Genomic DNA, 12,089 nt, shown 5'->3' with positions numbered 1-12,089 from the left:
TTCCGAGCATTCAGACTCTTAAACTGCTTCAAGAAATGGTTCTTTGGGGCACCTTTAATGGTTTTTCAAAGAACCTTTTTAAAAATGGTTCTTTAAAGAACCATTTTAAAGAACCTTTTTTGAGTGGTTCTTTAAAAAAACCATTTTAAATCTTTCAAAATAAAATGCATCATAAATTGAATTTGAGTAGGGTAAAATAAATACGAGCACAGCATAGACATATATTAATGGTTTATTGTCATTTTGTAGTTACCAAAAGACAAAAAGGCATTTTAACCCTCAGCACAACATCACTACTAATACATGTCACATATTAGTGTTTTAAAAAGTAATAATTAAATATATTGGCTATACTATAAATAAATATATATATAAATACTATATCTACAGATAACACAACAAATAATACATGTATTGTTTAATTAATAAAACATCAGAAAGTGATAAAACACATTAGAAATAGCAATAGCTTCATAACAGACCAATAAATCAACACATTTTCATCAGCAGATATTTGCATGTTCAGTAAAAACATTTCAACAACAAGTTTATGATTAAAATGATCAATGAACTTCAGCCTTACGCTATGTAATGTACTTTTCATGTTGTACTCATGGTCCTTTGTTAGTCCAGTTTAGGACAATGTCTCTGACGTATGTTTCATATCAAATATATGTCATATCAAAACAAGCCCACACCTGCAGTTGTTTCAGTTTTTCACTGGTGTTTCCTGTCAGCTGGTCAACCTCACTCAGGCGGACATCCATATCAGCCAACCAAATGACAAGTTCCTCCCTTTGTGCTTCAAATCCCTCCCACTCTGAGACAAGGAGCTGAAAGAGAGAGAAAAGAGTCAATTATAAAGAAGAGAGAAAAGTGAAACCCTCCTCAGAAGGTCTGACTCGCATACCTGCAGTTGACCTGTGATGGACTCCAGTTTGGCGTTCACGTCATCCCTCGTCGATGCCAACAGCCGAGTCTGCAGGGTGCCCTGGAAGAGCTGAGTTAATGTTCGACTCCTCCTGGTCAGGCTCTCCAGCTGGATGACCCGAGGTCTCCCCTCTCGCCGCTGCCTCTGAACGCACAAACACAAATTGCATCTGAAGCAGGAGGTGCAGATTTTTTTTGCTATTCTTTTCTAAATCCAGGCTTGATCACGTGGAGGTATTTGGAAAATTGTTTTGGCCAGTGGACGACTGTTGTCTTGCAGAAAGTCAAACCAAACATATGCGATACACAATCAATTCACAAGAACACATTGTAAAAAATAAGTCCAGTTCTTGCCTGATTTCAAGTGAAAGCTGCATCAAAACAGGGTAAAATGAGTGTTTGCAGCAAATGTGAGCACAAAGCCTCACTTTGTACAAGCCTGCTATTACAGTTCTCCTCTATGCAGACGACTTTCCTGTTTTCAAGGCACAACTTGGATCTGCTGTACGAATCTTATGGATACACACTAAATGAAATAATAGTGTGCATGACTCCAGATTCTGATCCCTCATCCTAATATGGTCCCAACATAGCAACAGCAATAATGCAAATGTTGAGGCTTCAAAATACAAAGTCCATAAACCAATGGCTGACATGGGTTTTATCATAAGGGTGATAAATATACAGATTTCAGACTGTCTTAGAGATTTGATGTTCATTTACCTGCAGATGCACTATACGTACCTGCTCCATGGTTTTTCACAACATTTTGCATATCACTATTTAATACAGGAAGTACGTGAACTAAAACATGTCATCGTTCTTTGTGAGAGGACCATATTAATGAAACAAACCTCAATGACATCATAGGGATCCCTAAAGATGCTCCTGCTGCTTCTCTTCCTCCTCATCCAAAGCTTCCTTCTCCTTGTCCTCAACTTCCATCCAATTGTAATTCAATCTAATTGTGTTTCTGCCCCTCCTCTTCCTCATTTTGTTGGAGCTGTGAACACAGTTAATGTGAATCTGGATTAATTTGTGCAAACAAGAAAAATCTACAGCTTTTTGGTCAGAGGTGCTCTTGTGATTTAAGCCGGGTAGAGTAGATTTATGTGTTGATGCTACCTGCTTCAGCTCTGGCTGGATTACAAACTTTAACCATGTGCTGAACTTTGGCCCAGCGTTGATACCTCTTGTTAGTATAACGACCTCTTCTTAGCTTGTATGTATGATGTATGATGGTGGATAAATTAAATATACAAAAAAATTTAACTATATTACAAAAGAACATCTATCTTGGAAACATCAAATGACCGGAGCATAACTTGTCAACTAGTCCGAAACTAAGTTATGCAGGAACAGTCAAAGACACACCTTCTCATGTTTGAAACCATTGTTTGAAAGGTTCTTTGTGGCACCAAAACAGGTTCTTCTATGGCATCAGTCTAAAGAACCACTTTCTATTCATTTCTATATAATTCGATTAGACAATGAAGAGTTATCTAATCTAATTATTCATTCAAAACTCTTATGCATAGCTGTATTTTATACAGCTCATACAGAATTCAAAGTACAGGTTCATGTGAGTATTTAATGTACGGCTCAGATCTACAGAATTTCAGTTTCTAGAGCAGACACAGAGCTCACAACAGGCTTCAGACACCATTTTAGTGACTTTAACAATATATTAAATTTTAATTTCGGTCTAGCTGACATTAGGTTATGTACGCAGCACGCAATTGAACCACATATTTTAGAAGCCAAAGGTTCAAATTAGCTGGGAGCACCTTCACTTAATTATAACAGTGGTTTTGTTAGGAAAACAGTTTCTGTATACCGGATACTAAATTGCGGGGGTTAGGGTCTTTAGGCTTTGGCCCCCACCCCTGCCACCAGTATATTTTTAAGCAAATATTTCTAACTTTTATTTGAATATTCAGTTTCCTACCATCTTCTCTTAAAGGGTAATTGCCAGGTAACCCGCCCTCTCCCTTCGCACACACATGCACACAAAGAAAACACACAGTATAATTCACAGCCTCATTATAGTGAATAAATATTTATGCCCTTTACACCATCAAACTTAGATTGCTAAGGATGAAGAACCTTTTGTTCTTTAAAGAACCATTTGTAATAGCTGAAGGACCATCCACAAAATAAAAAGGTTCTTTGACGTATGATGGTTCTTTAAAGAACCATGAAGCCATCTGAAGAACCATTTAAGAACCATAATTTTTCTGAGCGTGTACCTGGAGTTGAGTGTTTTAACCGATGCATGAAACGATACATAAGTTGTAACGGCCGCCGTTTTCTTCGTGAGTATTTATTCAACGGCGTGCTGCGGGGAAAGGCCTGTTTCTACTCTGGTCGAAAGAATCCACGCTTCGTACTGATGTCCACAATTCTTTTATTCCTCTCACAATCATGGAGCACCGTGAAAACTAGAAACAAGTAAAATAATATCGATAGCACATATGATATTCATCTCAGCCACTTATTTCCTTTCACAAGGTGCACAAGTGTTAAACAAATAACAGCATAATGATTTTTTACCGTGTACGCCTTGTAAAACCAGCAGTAGAAAAGTTGTATATTCCGAAAAGTCCGCCGTGTTACCGTTCTGTCTTGTCTCTCCCGCGCACAACTTCCGGTTCCCGCAACTCACAGGAAGTGACTACTTCACAATAATATTTTAACAGAAACATTTCTTATAAGCAGGATATATCACTGGATTCATAGATTACCTTTCCTACTGCAAATGTACACAAGCATGAGAAGCAAATAAAGAAAACAAATAGAAAACAATAACGATCTCAGATTCACTTTGGTGTTGTCATGGCAACCCACACAAACATTTATGCGTCAGCTACAAGGCCTGTTCTAACGTTTGAGTCTAAGGTTTATTTTTAGCACCTGCCGGCTCTTTTTTGCTTCTCATCTATGGGCTCAAATTGTGGTCATAAATATTTTGTTAATTATTTGTAGGGCGGTCGTGGTTCAAGAGTTGGGAGTTCGCCTTGTAATCGGAAGGTTGCCGCTTCGAGTTTCACATGTACTTTTTGGCTAAGTCCACACACAAATCTTTTTTACAAGTACGAAATATTTATGACCACAATTTGAGCCCATACTCATCCGTAAACACTCTTTCACGTCATTCAGTTTATTTTGAAAAGTCTCAACAGGATCTTGAGCTTTATTGTGAAAGGGAAATAAACAAGCGTACACGATGGTTTTACCGTCCTTGTTGCTAACGACAACACATAAAAACAGTCGCTACACCCTGCTGTGACATCACACTCCAGAGCTGACGTCGGTGTCACGTGATACATTTTCAGCTTTGATCTGGTCCTACCAGCTCATAAATAGGGGCGGAGGCAAGGCAAGTTTATTTGTATCGCACAATTCGACACCGATGGTTTGCTTTGCAGAGACATTAGAAACAAAAGTTATTACAGACACTAGCAACGGGATCAGAGAACAGCACAGAAAAAAACTCAAATGGATTCCTTTAAAGGAGACAGTCCACAGGAAACCAGGCCCATAGAAATATCTGAAGAGGAGATGCAGACACTTCTCTTCAAATCCGTCTTTATGACCCGTACACGGGCAGAGAGACGAGAAATGGATGAAAAAAACTTTATCGTTCAGTTTGTTGTAAAGCTTTCAAACACCATTACAACAAAAACTAAATTAGTCATAAAACCCATCGACATGTTTTCACTCATCAAAACAGTCACAGAAAAAACTGCAGGAAAATTACCTGCAGAACTGCCAACATCTATAAACAGGGTGGTTAAGTCTGTTTTCCGTGGACTGCACAAGATGTACAACTCCAAGGACTTGCTACAATTTTTCATTGTATTTCGTCAGTCAACATTTGAAGAAAATGTCTCAAGAATTTTAATATCAGAGATCAATAAGGTAAAGGAGAAAAGGATAAAGGGTTCTGTTGTTTGGGAAAATCAGACCAGTCCTGCTGAAACGTCTGAAGAACAGATCCCCAGTCCAGGGCAAAGGACACAAGAAACTAAAGAAAGAAACTTTATAATTCAGTTTCTTGTTAGGCTGAACAACATGGTCGCCTTAAAGACAGGCACAGCAACAAAGCAGGTCAACATTTTTGCCATTTTAGAAAATGTCATTGAAATGGCTGTGGGTAAACTACCCACACAACTTCCAAAATCTTTAGACAAACTTGTTAGAGCCGTTTATAAGAGTCTAAAGAAGACATATAAGTCTAAACTGATGGTACAGACTGCCATGGAATTCAGGCAGTTAAACTTTGAAGATAATGTAGCAAGAATGTTGATATCTGAAGTGAACAGGATGAAGGAGAAGAGGATTAAGGTTTTTGTTGTTAAGGAGAATAATAACAACAATTCATCTGAACAATCCTCTTCAAAGACCACTAGGAACTGTTGTTCTTTTGGGAAATTTTTGAAAACATTGTTTCCCTACAAAATCATAGTCGAAATCAGGCTATGATTTCGACTATGATATATACAATTCACAAGATTTCAACAATTTTAAAATCCTACAGTGTTGGTTCTGTCTCGCATCAGCCCCATCCAAACAGGTCGCGGCAGATGGCTGACCCTCTCTGAGCCTGGTTCTGCTGGAGGTTTCTTCCTGTTGAAAGGGAGTTTTTCCTCCCCACTGTTGCCAAGTGCTTGCTCGTGGGGGATTGTTTGGGTTGGAGCTTTAATTTTGTAAGGTTTTTACCTTACAATTTAAAACACCTCGATTCAGAACCTCTCACTGTTGTTGAAATTGTTTGGCCCTTTCTGTGAGGGCACTGCATGTTCTCAATCTCATTGGGAAATGCTACATTTTGCACATGAATGCAGATTTATTCTAAATTGCAAAAAGCATTTGCTAAAAATAAACAAACTAAACTAATGCATGGCTATGGTGTATTTTTATGAATCTCGTACTCAGGTAATAAATACTTTTGTCTTATTACTGAGCAATAATAAAGTTTAAAAAAAAAACCTCATGTCTTTTAATGAACCGCTTGTGTTTTAGTTTAGTTATAGTTATAGGTAGTGGCCGAAAGAGTTTTGGTCCCTCTTACTCCAATGTAAGCTTGTGGAAAAAGCCCAAGAAGTGTGTTCAAGCCTGTCTATTGAGCAGAGTTTAGATTATGAAACTCTTAAGAAAACTGTGCTGCAGGCGTATGAACTTGTCCCTGAAGCATATCGGCAGAAATTTAGGAATCTTAATAAAACTGCTAACCAGACTTTTGTTGAGTTTGCGCGAGAAAAGAATGTGTTGTTTGAGAAATGGTGTTGTTCATGTAAAGTTAAAACCGTGGAAGAGTTAAACCCTTATTTTGCTGGAGGAGTTTAAAAAGTGTTTGCCGGAACGCATCGTGACTTATTTAAACGAACAAAAGGTGTCGTCTCTCACTAACGCGGCACTCCTGGCTGACGACTTTGTTTTAACGCACAAAAGTGTGTTCTGTGCACAGAATTCGTTTCAGGAAAATTTCTCTGAACGAAAAAAGTCACCACGAGCAGTGCGTAAAAATGTATCAGCGTTCATTGCTAGATCAAACGGTCGAGAATGTTTTTATTGTCACGACTCAGGACATTTGATTGCTGCGTGTCCAGTATTAAAAAGAAAAGAAGCGAGGGGCACTAAATTCCCCGCAGGCGTGGGTTTGATTAAAACCGCTTGCTCGCCAAAGGTGCACGCGGAGGCTGAACAAAACCCGAAAACTGACATTGATCCGCAGTTGTGTCATGCGGCTTTGTTTCGTTGACGGGTGAAGAAAATGATAAAGTGCCAGTCACGATTCTTAGAGATACGGGTGCGTACCACTCATTCTTAATAGAATCTGTGCTGCCTTTGTCGGAAAAAACATCCTGTGGTTCCGACATAGTAGTGTGGGGAATAAAAATGAGTGTCACCAAAGCCCCTCTGCATATGGGTGCATTCGCCGTTAGTGTCGGGCTACGTTAAAGTCGCCGTGCGCCAGCGATTACCAATCGAAGGAGTTTCCTTCATTCTTGGTAATGATCTAGCTGGTGGGCATGTTTTTCCCCCGCCAGAAGTTGTTGATGTTCCTGCCCTTGCTGCTGACTCGGGCTCCACTGCTTCAGAGGTGTTTCCTGCGTGCGCAATTACTCGTGCTCAGGCTCGTAAAATGGGTGAGATTGTGGATTTGTCGGGGTCGTTTATGGCTACGCTTGATGAAGACGACTCTTTCGTGTCACCCATTGATTCTGTAAAAAATCTCCACATGTGACGTCCCTGAAATGATTCCTGAGGACATTAATCAGAGCTTGAATATGACCAGAACACAGCAGGGTGATCCTTCACTGGTGCCTTGTTTTTCCTCTGTTGTGGACAGAGAGGGATCTAAAGCTCCAGTGAAATATTTCATTTGTTCTAATTTGCTATGACCTCAGAGTAGGGCTGTGCGATGTGACCAAAATCACATATCCCAATATAAGCATCTATAGCCCCGATAACGATAGAAATCACAAAAATGTAACATTTTCTGTAAATTCTGTGAATCTCGGGCAGCTCGACTCAGCTGGGCATCGTCTACCTGGAGTTGAGTGTTTTAACCGATGCATGAAACGATACATAAGTTGTAACGGCCGCCGTTTTCTTCGTGAATATTTATTCAACGGCGTGCTGCGGGGAAAGGCCTGTTCTAACGTTTGAGTCTAAGGTTTATTTTTAGCACCTGCCGGCTCTTTTTTGCTTCTCATCTATGGGCTAAAATTGTGGTCATAAATATTTTGTTAATTATTTGTGGGGCGGTCGTGGTTCAAGAGTTGGGAGTTCGCCTTGTAATCGGAAGGTTGCCGCTTCGAGTTTCACATGTACTTTTTGGCTAAGTCCACACACAAATCTTTTTTACACATACAAATCTTTTTTACAAGTACAACATATTTATGACCACAATTTGAGCCCATACTCATCCGTAAACACTCTTTCACGTCATTCAGTTTATTTTGAAAAGTCTCAACAGGATCTTGAGCTTTATTGTGAAAGGGAAATAAACAAGCGTACACGATGGTTTTACCGTCCTTGTTGCTAACGACAACACATAAAAACAGTCGCTACACCCTGCTGTGACATCACACTCCAGAGCTGACGTCGGTGTCACGTGATACATTTTCAGCTTTGATCTGGTCCTACCAGCTCATAAATAGGGGCGGAGGCAAGGCAAGTTTATTTGTATCGCACAATTCGACACCGATGGTTTGCTTTGCAGAGACATTAGAAACAAAAGTTATTACAGACACTAGCAACGGGATCAGAGAACAGCACAGAAAAAAACTCAAATGGATTCCTTTAAAGCAGACAGTCCACAGGAAACCAGGCCCATAGAAATATCTGAAGAGGAGATGCAGACACTTCTCTTCAAATCCGTCTTTATGACCCGTACACGGGCAGAGAGACGAGAAATGGATGAAAAAAACTTTATCGTTCAGTTTGTTGTAAAGCTTTCAAACACCATTACAACAAAAACTAAATTAGTCATAAAACCCATCGACATGTTTTCACTCATCAAAACAGTCACAGAAAAAACTGCAGGAAAATTACCTGCAGAACTGCCAACATCTATAAACAGGGTGGTTAAGTCTGTTTTCCGTGGACTGCACAAGATGTACAACTCCAAGGACTTGCTACAATTTTTCATTGTATTTCGTCAGTCAACATTTGAAGAAAATGTCTCAAGAATTTTAATATCAGAGATCAATAAGGTAAAGGAGAAAAGGATAAAGGGTTCTGTTGTTTGGGAAAATCAGACCAGTCCTGCTGAAACGTCTGAAGAACAGATCCCCAGTCCAGGGCAAAGGACACAAGAAACTAAAGAAAGAAACTTTATAATTCAGTTTCTTGTTAGGCTGAACAACATGGTCGCCTTAAAGACAGGCACAGCAACAAAGCAGGTCAACATTTTTGCCATTTTAGAAAATGTCATTGAAATGGCTGTGGGTAAACTACCCACACAACTTCCAAAATCTTTAGACAAACTTGTTAGAGCTGTTTATAAGAGTCTAAAGAAGACATATAAGTCTAAACTGATGGTACAGACTGCCATGGAATTCAGGCAGTTAAACTTTGAAGATAATGTAGCAAGAATGTTGATATCTGAAGTGAACAGGATGAAGGAGAAGAGGATTAAGGTTTTTGTTGTTAAGGAGAATAATAACAACAATTCATCCGAACAATCCTCTTCAAACACCACTAGGAACTGTTGTTCTTTTGGGAAATTTTTGAAAACATTGTTTCCCTACAAAATCATAGTCGAAATCAGGCTATGATTTCGACTATGATATATACAATTCACAAGATTTCAACAATTTTAAAATCCTACAGTGTTGGTTCTGTCTCGCATCAGCCCCATCCAAACAGGTCGCGGCAGATGGCTGACCCTCTCTGAGCCTGGTTCTGCTGGAGGTTTCTTCCTGTTGAAAGGGAGTTTTTCCTCCCCACTGTTGCCAAGTGCTTGCTCGTGGGGGATTGTTTGGGTTGGAGCTTTAATTTTGTAAGGTTTTTACCTTACAATTTAAAACACCTCGATTCAGAACCTCTCACTGTTGTTGAAATTATTTGGCCCTTTCTGTGAGGGCACTGCATGTTCTCAATCTCATTGGGAAATGCTACATTTTGCACATGAATGCAGATTTATTCTAAAATTGCAAAATGCATTTGCTAAAAATAAACAAACTAAACTAATGCATGGCTATGGTGTATTTTTATGAATCTCGTACTCAGGTAATAAATACTTTTGTCTTATTACTGAGCAATAATAAAGTTTAAAAAAAACCCTCATGTCTTTTAATGAACCGCTTGTGTTTTAGTTTAGTTATACTTAGCTACATTAACTAACTATAGTTAATGTAGCTACCCTAACCCTTTAGTTGTAGTTCGTTAATGTAGCTTGAACTGAAACCTCCATGCTTCATAAGTCTGGTTAAAATAAACTAGTGCTTGATGATGTCACTGTTTGCTTCATGATGGATTGCAGCTCTGTTTTGATTTCAAAAACGTATTTTATTAAATGCAGGGGGGGGGACTGCTGCAACTATACTAAATAAGGTTATATTAAATACACTTTAAATAGGGATGTTGGTGGCACTGAAGTATAAATAGGAATACGGTTTGTAAATAAGGTGTAATGTCCATGAGTGCTGGCAGTGCAGTTATCCTCCAATCAGGGTGGAGCACAGCAAGAATTTGCTGAAATTATTTTCTCAGCAAGTAATTTTTGTAACTTTCTATGTTAATATTAGTAAATATGGTAAAAATCAAGAGTAACATGTGGAAATCACAAATATCAAAACTAATTTTGTTCAGAGAGGAACTGTAATACTGCACGAGTGCGTCCGTACACCACCAACCCGTTGATGTGTCTAATCATTCCTCCCCACTCTGCGACACGACCGCCGGGGATCAGACTGCAATTTTGTTCTGGGATATGTGAAGCTAGAGACACCATCAACCAAGGACGAGAGCAGGAGACACTGAGGCAGGCACGGAGGACGGTACGAAACGTGAACCCAAGCGCAGAGACAGACACGGAGAGCAGCACTCAAGGTTAACAAGTCTTTATTCCCACGTACCGGAAGAATCTCTGGATGGAAATCTGAGCAGGACTGAGATCTAAATTAATAATAAGTCAAAGTAGCAACATACAACCTTCAGAAATTTTCACTGCTCTAAATTTAACTGCCATCAAGTATCTGTTATTTCTGTGATTTGATTGACAAGGCCGCATGTTAGAATATAGAATACACACTGAAAAACCACCAGTTTGCCGAGACGATTCAGAATTCTGACCGCTTTACTTTTAATTAGTATTTAAATTCCTTAAGTTATCATGTTTTTAGTCTGCACTAAAAGAAATTCAGAGTGAAAATTTGTTTTGAGAGTTTCTTGAATTTTGTAAAAATGATTAAAAATCTAAAACTGAAATATTTCTTTTTTTAAAACTATTCAAGTAACCATTGAAGGTTTATTAGAATGTTTGCTTTAAGGAAGGGTGTAGAATGTCCTCAGTCCAATTGGTCCTCATTCCCAATACAAATTCCAGCAACTATATCCTGAAATTGTGTTTGTACACCTTGTCAGAGAGCTGGTCAATATTTAGCCGTGTCTTGATAACAATTTCTGTGGAAACGTGGGTTTATTATCTAAAGGTGAGGTAAAACATTATTCCAGTGCAAGGTATTTGTATCAGTGCGGATTAAATGTGATTTCAAATTCAGAAATTAATTTCCAAAAACATTAAATATGGTGTAACAGAAAAGTGTAATTTGTGCAGAGAACAGAAAAGCTAACGTAAAACCGAATCTCTCCAAGCACCTGCAAAGAAGGTGCTCAGGATCTCTTGTTCCAATAAACAAGTGAAGCAGAGCAAGCTCAAACATGCACGAGGAAGGCAATGATTGCTCTTTAGAATATAACCATATCGTGGTGATAAATATATGGATGCCGAAAACAAGGTGCGGAAAGCTGCATCTGGTCAGATGGAAAAACACAAATGTGGAAGAGTTGGACGGATTTGTACAAAATCAAATGGCTGCTAATCAACGGATGCAAGGTTATCGATGGTTACACCTTCATGCAGTAAAGAAGATGCTTGTTGTTTCACATATAAGAGCTGATCACTTTGTTTCAGCTACTTATCTAAACAAGACATTTTGTAGACAGTACAGCAAATGTGGCAGTCTGTCTTGAAACAACAACGGTAATATCCACAATTCAACTTTGATCTCAATTTTTTTTTCTTAATGTGGCTCTAATACGTCATCATGATACTCAGAAAGTGATTTAAATACTGGCCTCCTTTATTACCACCATTATTCACTTTTCCCTCAGCGCTGGAGTTGTTACTTCATTATTGAAAACTGCATCCGTTATTCCAATTCTTAATAATTTCCCATAATTTCAATAACTTTCTACAGATATCTAACCTCCCTTTAATTTCTAAAATTATTGAGAATGTTGTCGCCTCTTAGCTTCACACACGTCAATAACAATAATCTCTATGAACAATTCTAGTCTGGTTTTCGCCCACTTCACAGCACAGAAAATATTAAAAACGACCAATCACCTCCTGATGGCAGGTGACTCCAGTGTCCTCATCATCCTCACCCTTCTCTGATTGCAGCCTTTGATTTACCACACTA

The 12,089-nt window shown here is 38.8% G+C and overlaps 1 protein-coding gene across 3 annotated transcripts; it reads right to left on the bottom strand.

Moving 5' to 3' along the window:
• Window positions 1-218: 218 nt before the first annotated feature.
• LOC146546734 (uncharacterized) lies at window positions 219-3,771 on the bottom strand. Of its 3 annotated transcripts, XM_085265631.1 has the most exons (5): window positions 3,484-3,771; window positions 3,180-3,371; window positions 1,785-1,933; window positions 911-1,075; window positions 219-833 (listed from the first exon to the last, which is right to left on the bottom strand). In XM_085265631.1, exons 3-5 carry the CDS (start codon window positions 1,839-1,841, stop codon window positions 666-668), a joined length of 390 nt encoding a protein of 129 aa, XP_085121757.1. In that variant the 5' UTR covers window positions 1,842-1,933; window positions 3,180-3,371; window positions 3,484-3,771; the 3' UTR covers window positions 219-665. The 3 variants fall into 3 exon arrangements, with proteins under 3 accessions (XP_085121757.1, XP_085121756.1, XP_085121758.1); XM_085265630.1 differs by having other exon boundaries at window positions 3,180-3,771; XM_085265632.1 differs by lacking the exon at window positions 3,180-3,371.
• Between the last annotated feature and the right edge of the window lie 8,318 nt (window positions 3,772-12,089).

Source organism: Mchenga conophoros, linkage group LG23, assembly GCF_057382185.1.
Source record: "Mchenga conophoros isolate Kocher_MC1m ecotype Shallow Benthic linkage group LG23, M_conophoros_male_GT1.1, whole genome shotgun sequence".
NCBI lineage: Eukaryota > Metazoa > Chordata > Actinopteri > Cichliformes > Cichlidae > Mchenga > Mchenga conophoros.
The sequence above is the reverse complement of the archived record's forward strand: the minus strand, read 5'-3'. Positions and strand labels throughout refer to the sequence as shown.

What these genes read in the sequence shown, in the direction of transcription:
- LOC146546734 (XM_085265630.1), bottom strand. Translation starts at nt 1,841, where the DNA reads ATGAGGAGGAAGAGAAGCAGCAGGAGCATCTTTAGGGATCCCTATGAT. An exon ending in ATCCCTATGATGTCATTGAG is followed by an intron (nt 1,076 to 1,784) that starts GTTTGTTTCATT and finishes TTGTGCGTTCAG; the next exon opens with AGGCAGCGGCGAGAGGGGAG. An exon ending in CCATCACAGGTCAACTGCAG is followed by an intron (nt 834 to 910) that starts GTATGCGAGTCA and finishes TCTCTCTTTCAG; the next exon opens with CTCCTTGTCTCAGAGTGGGA.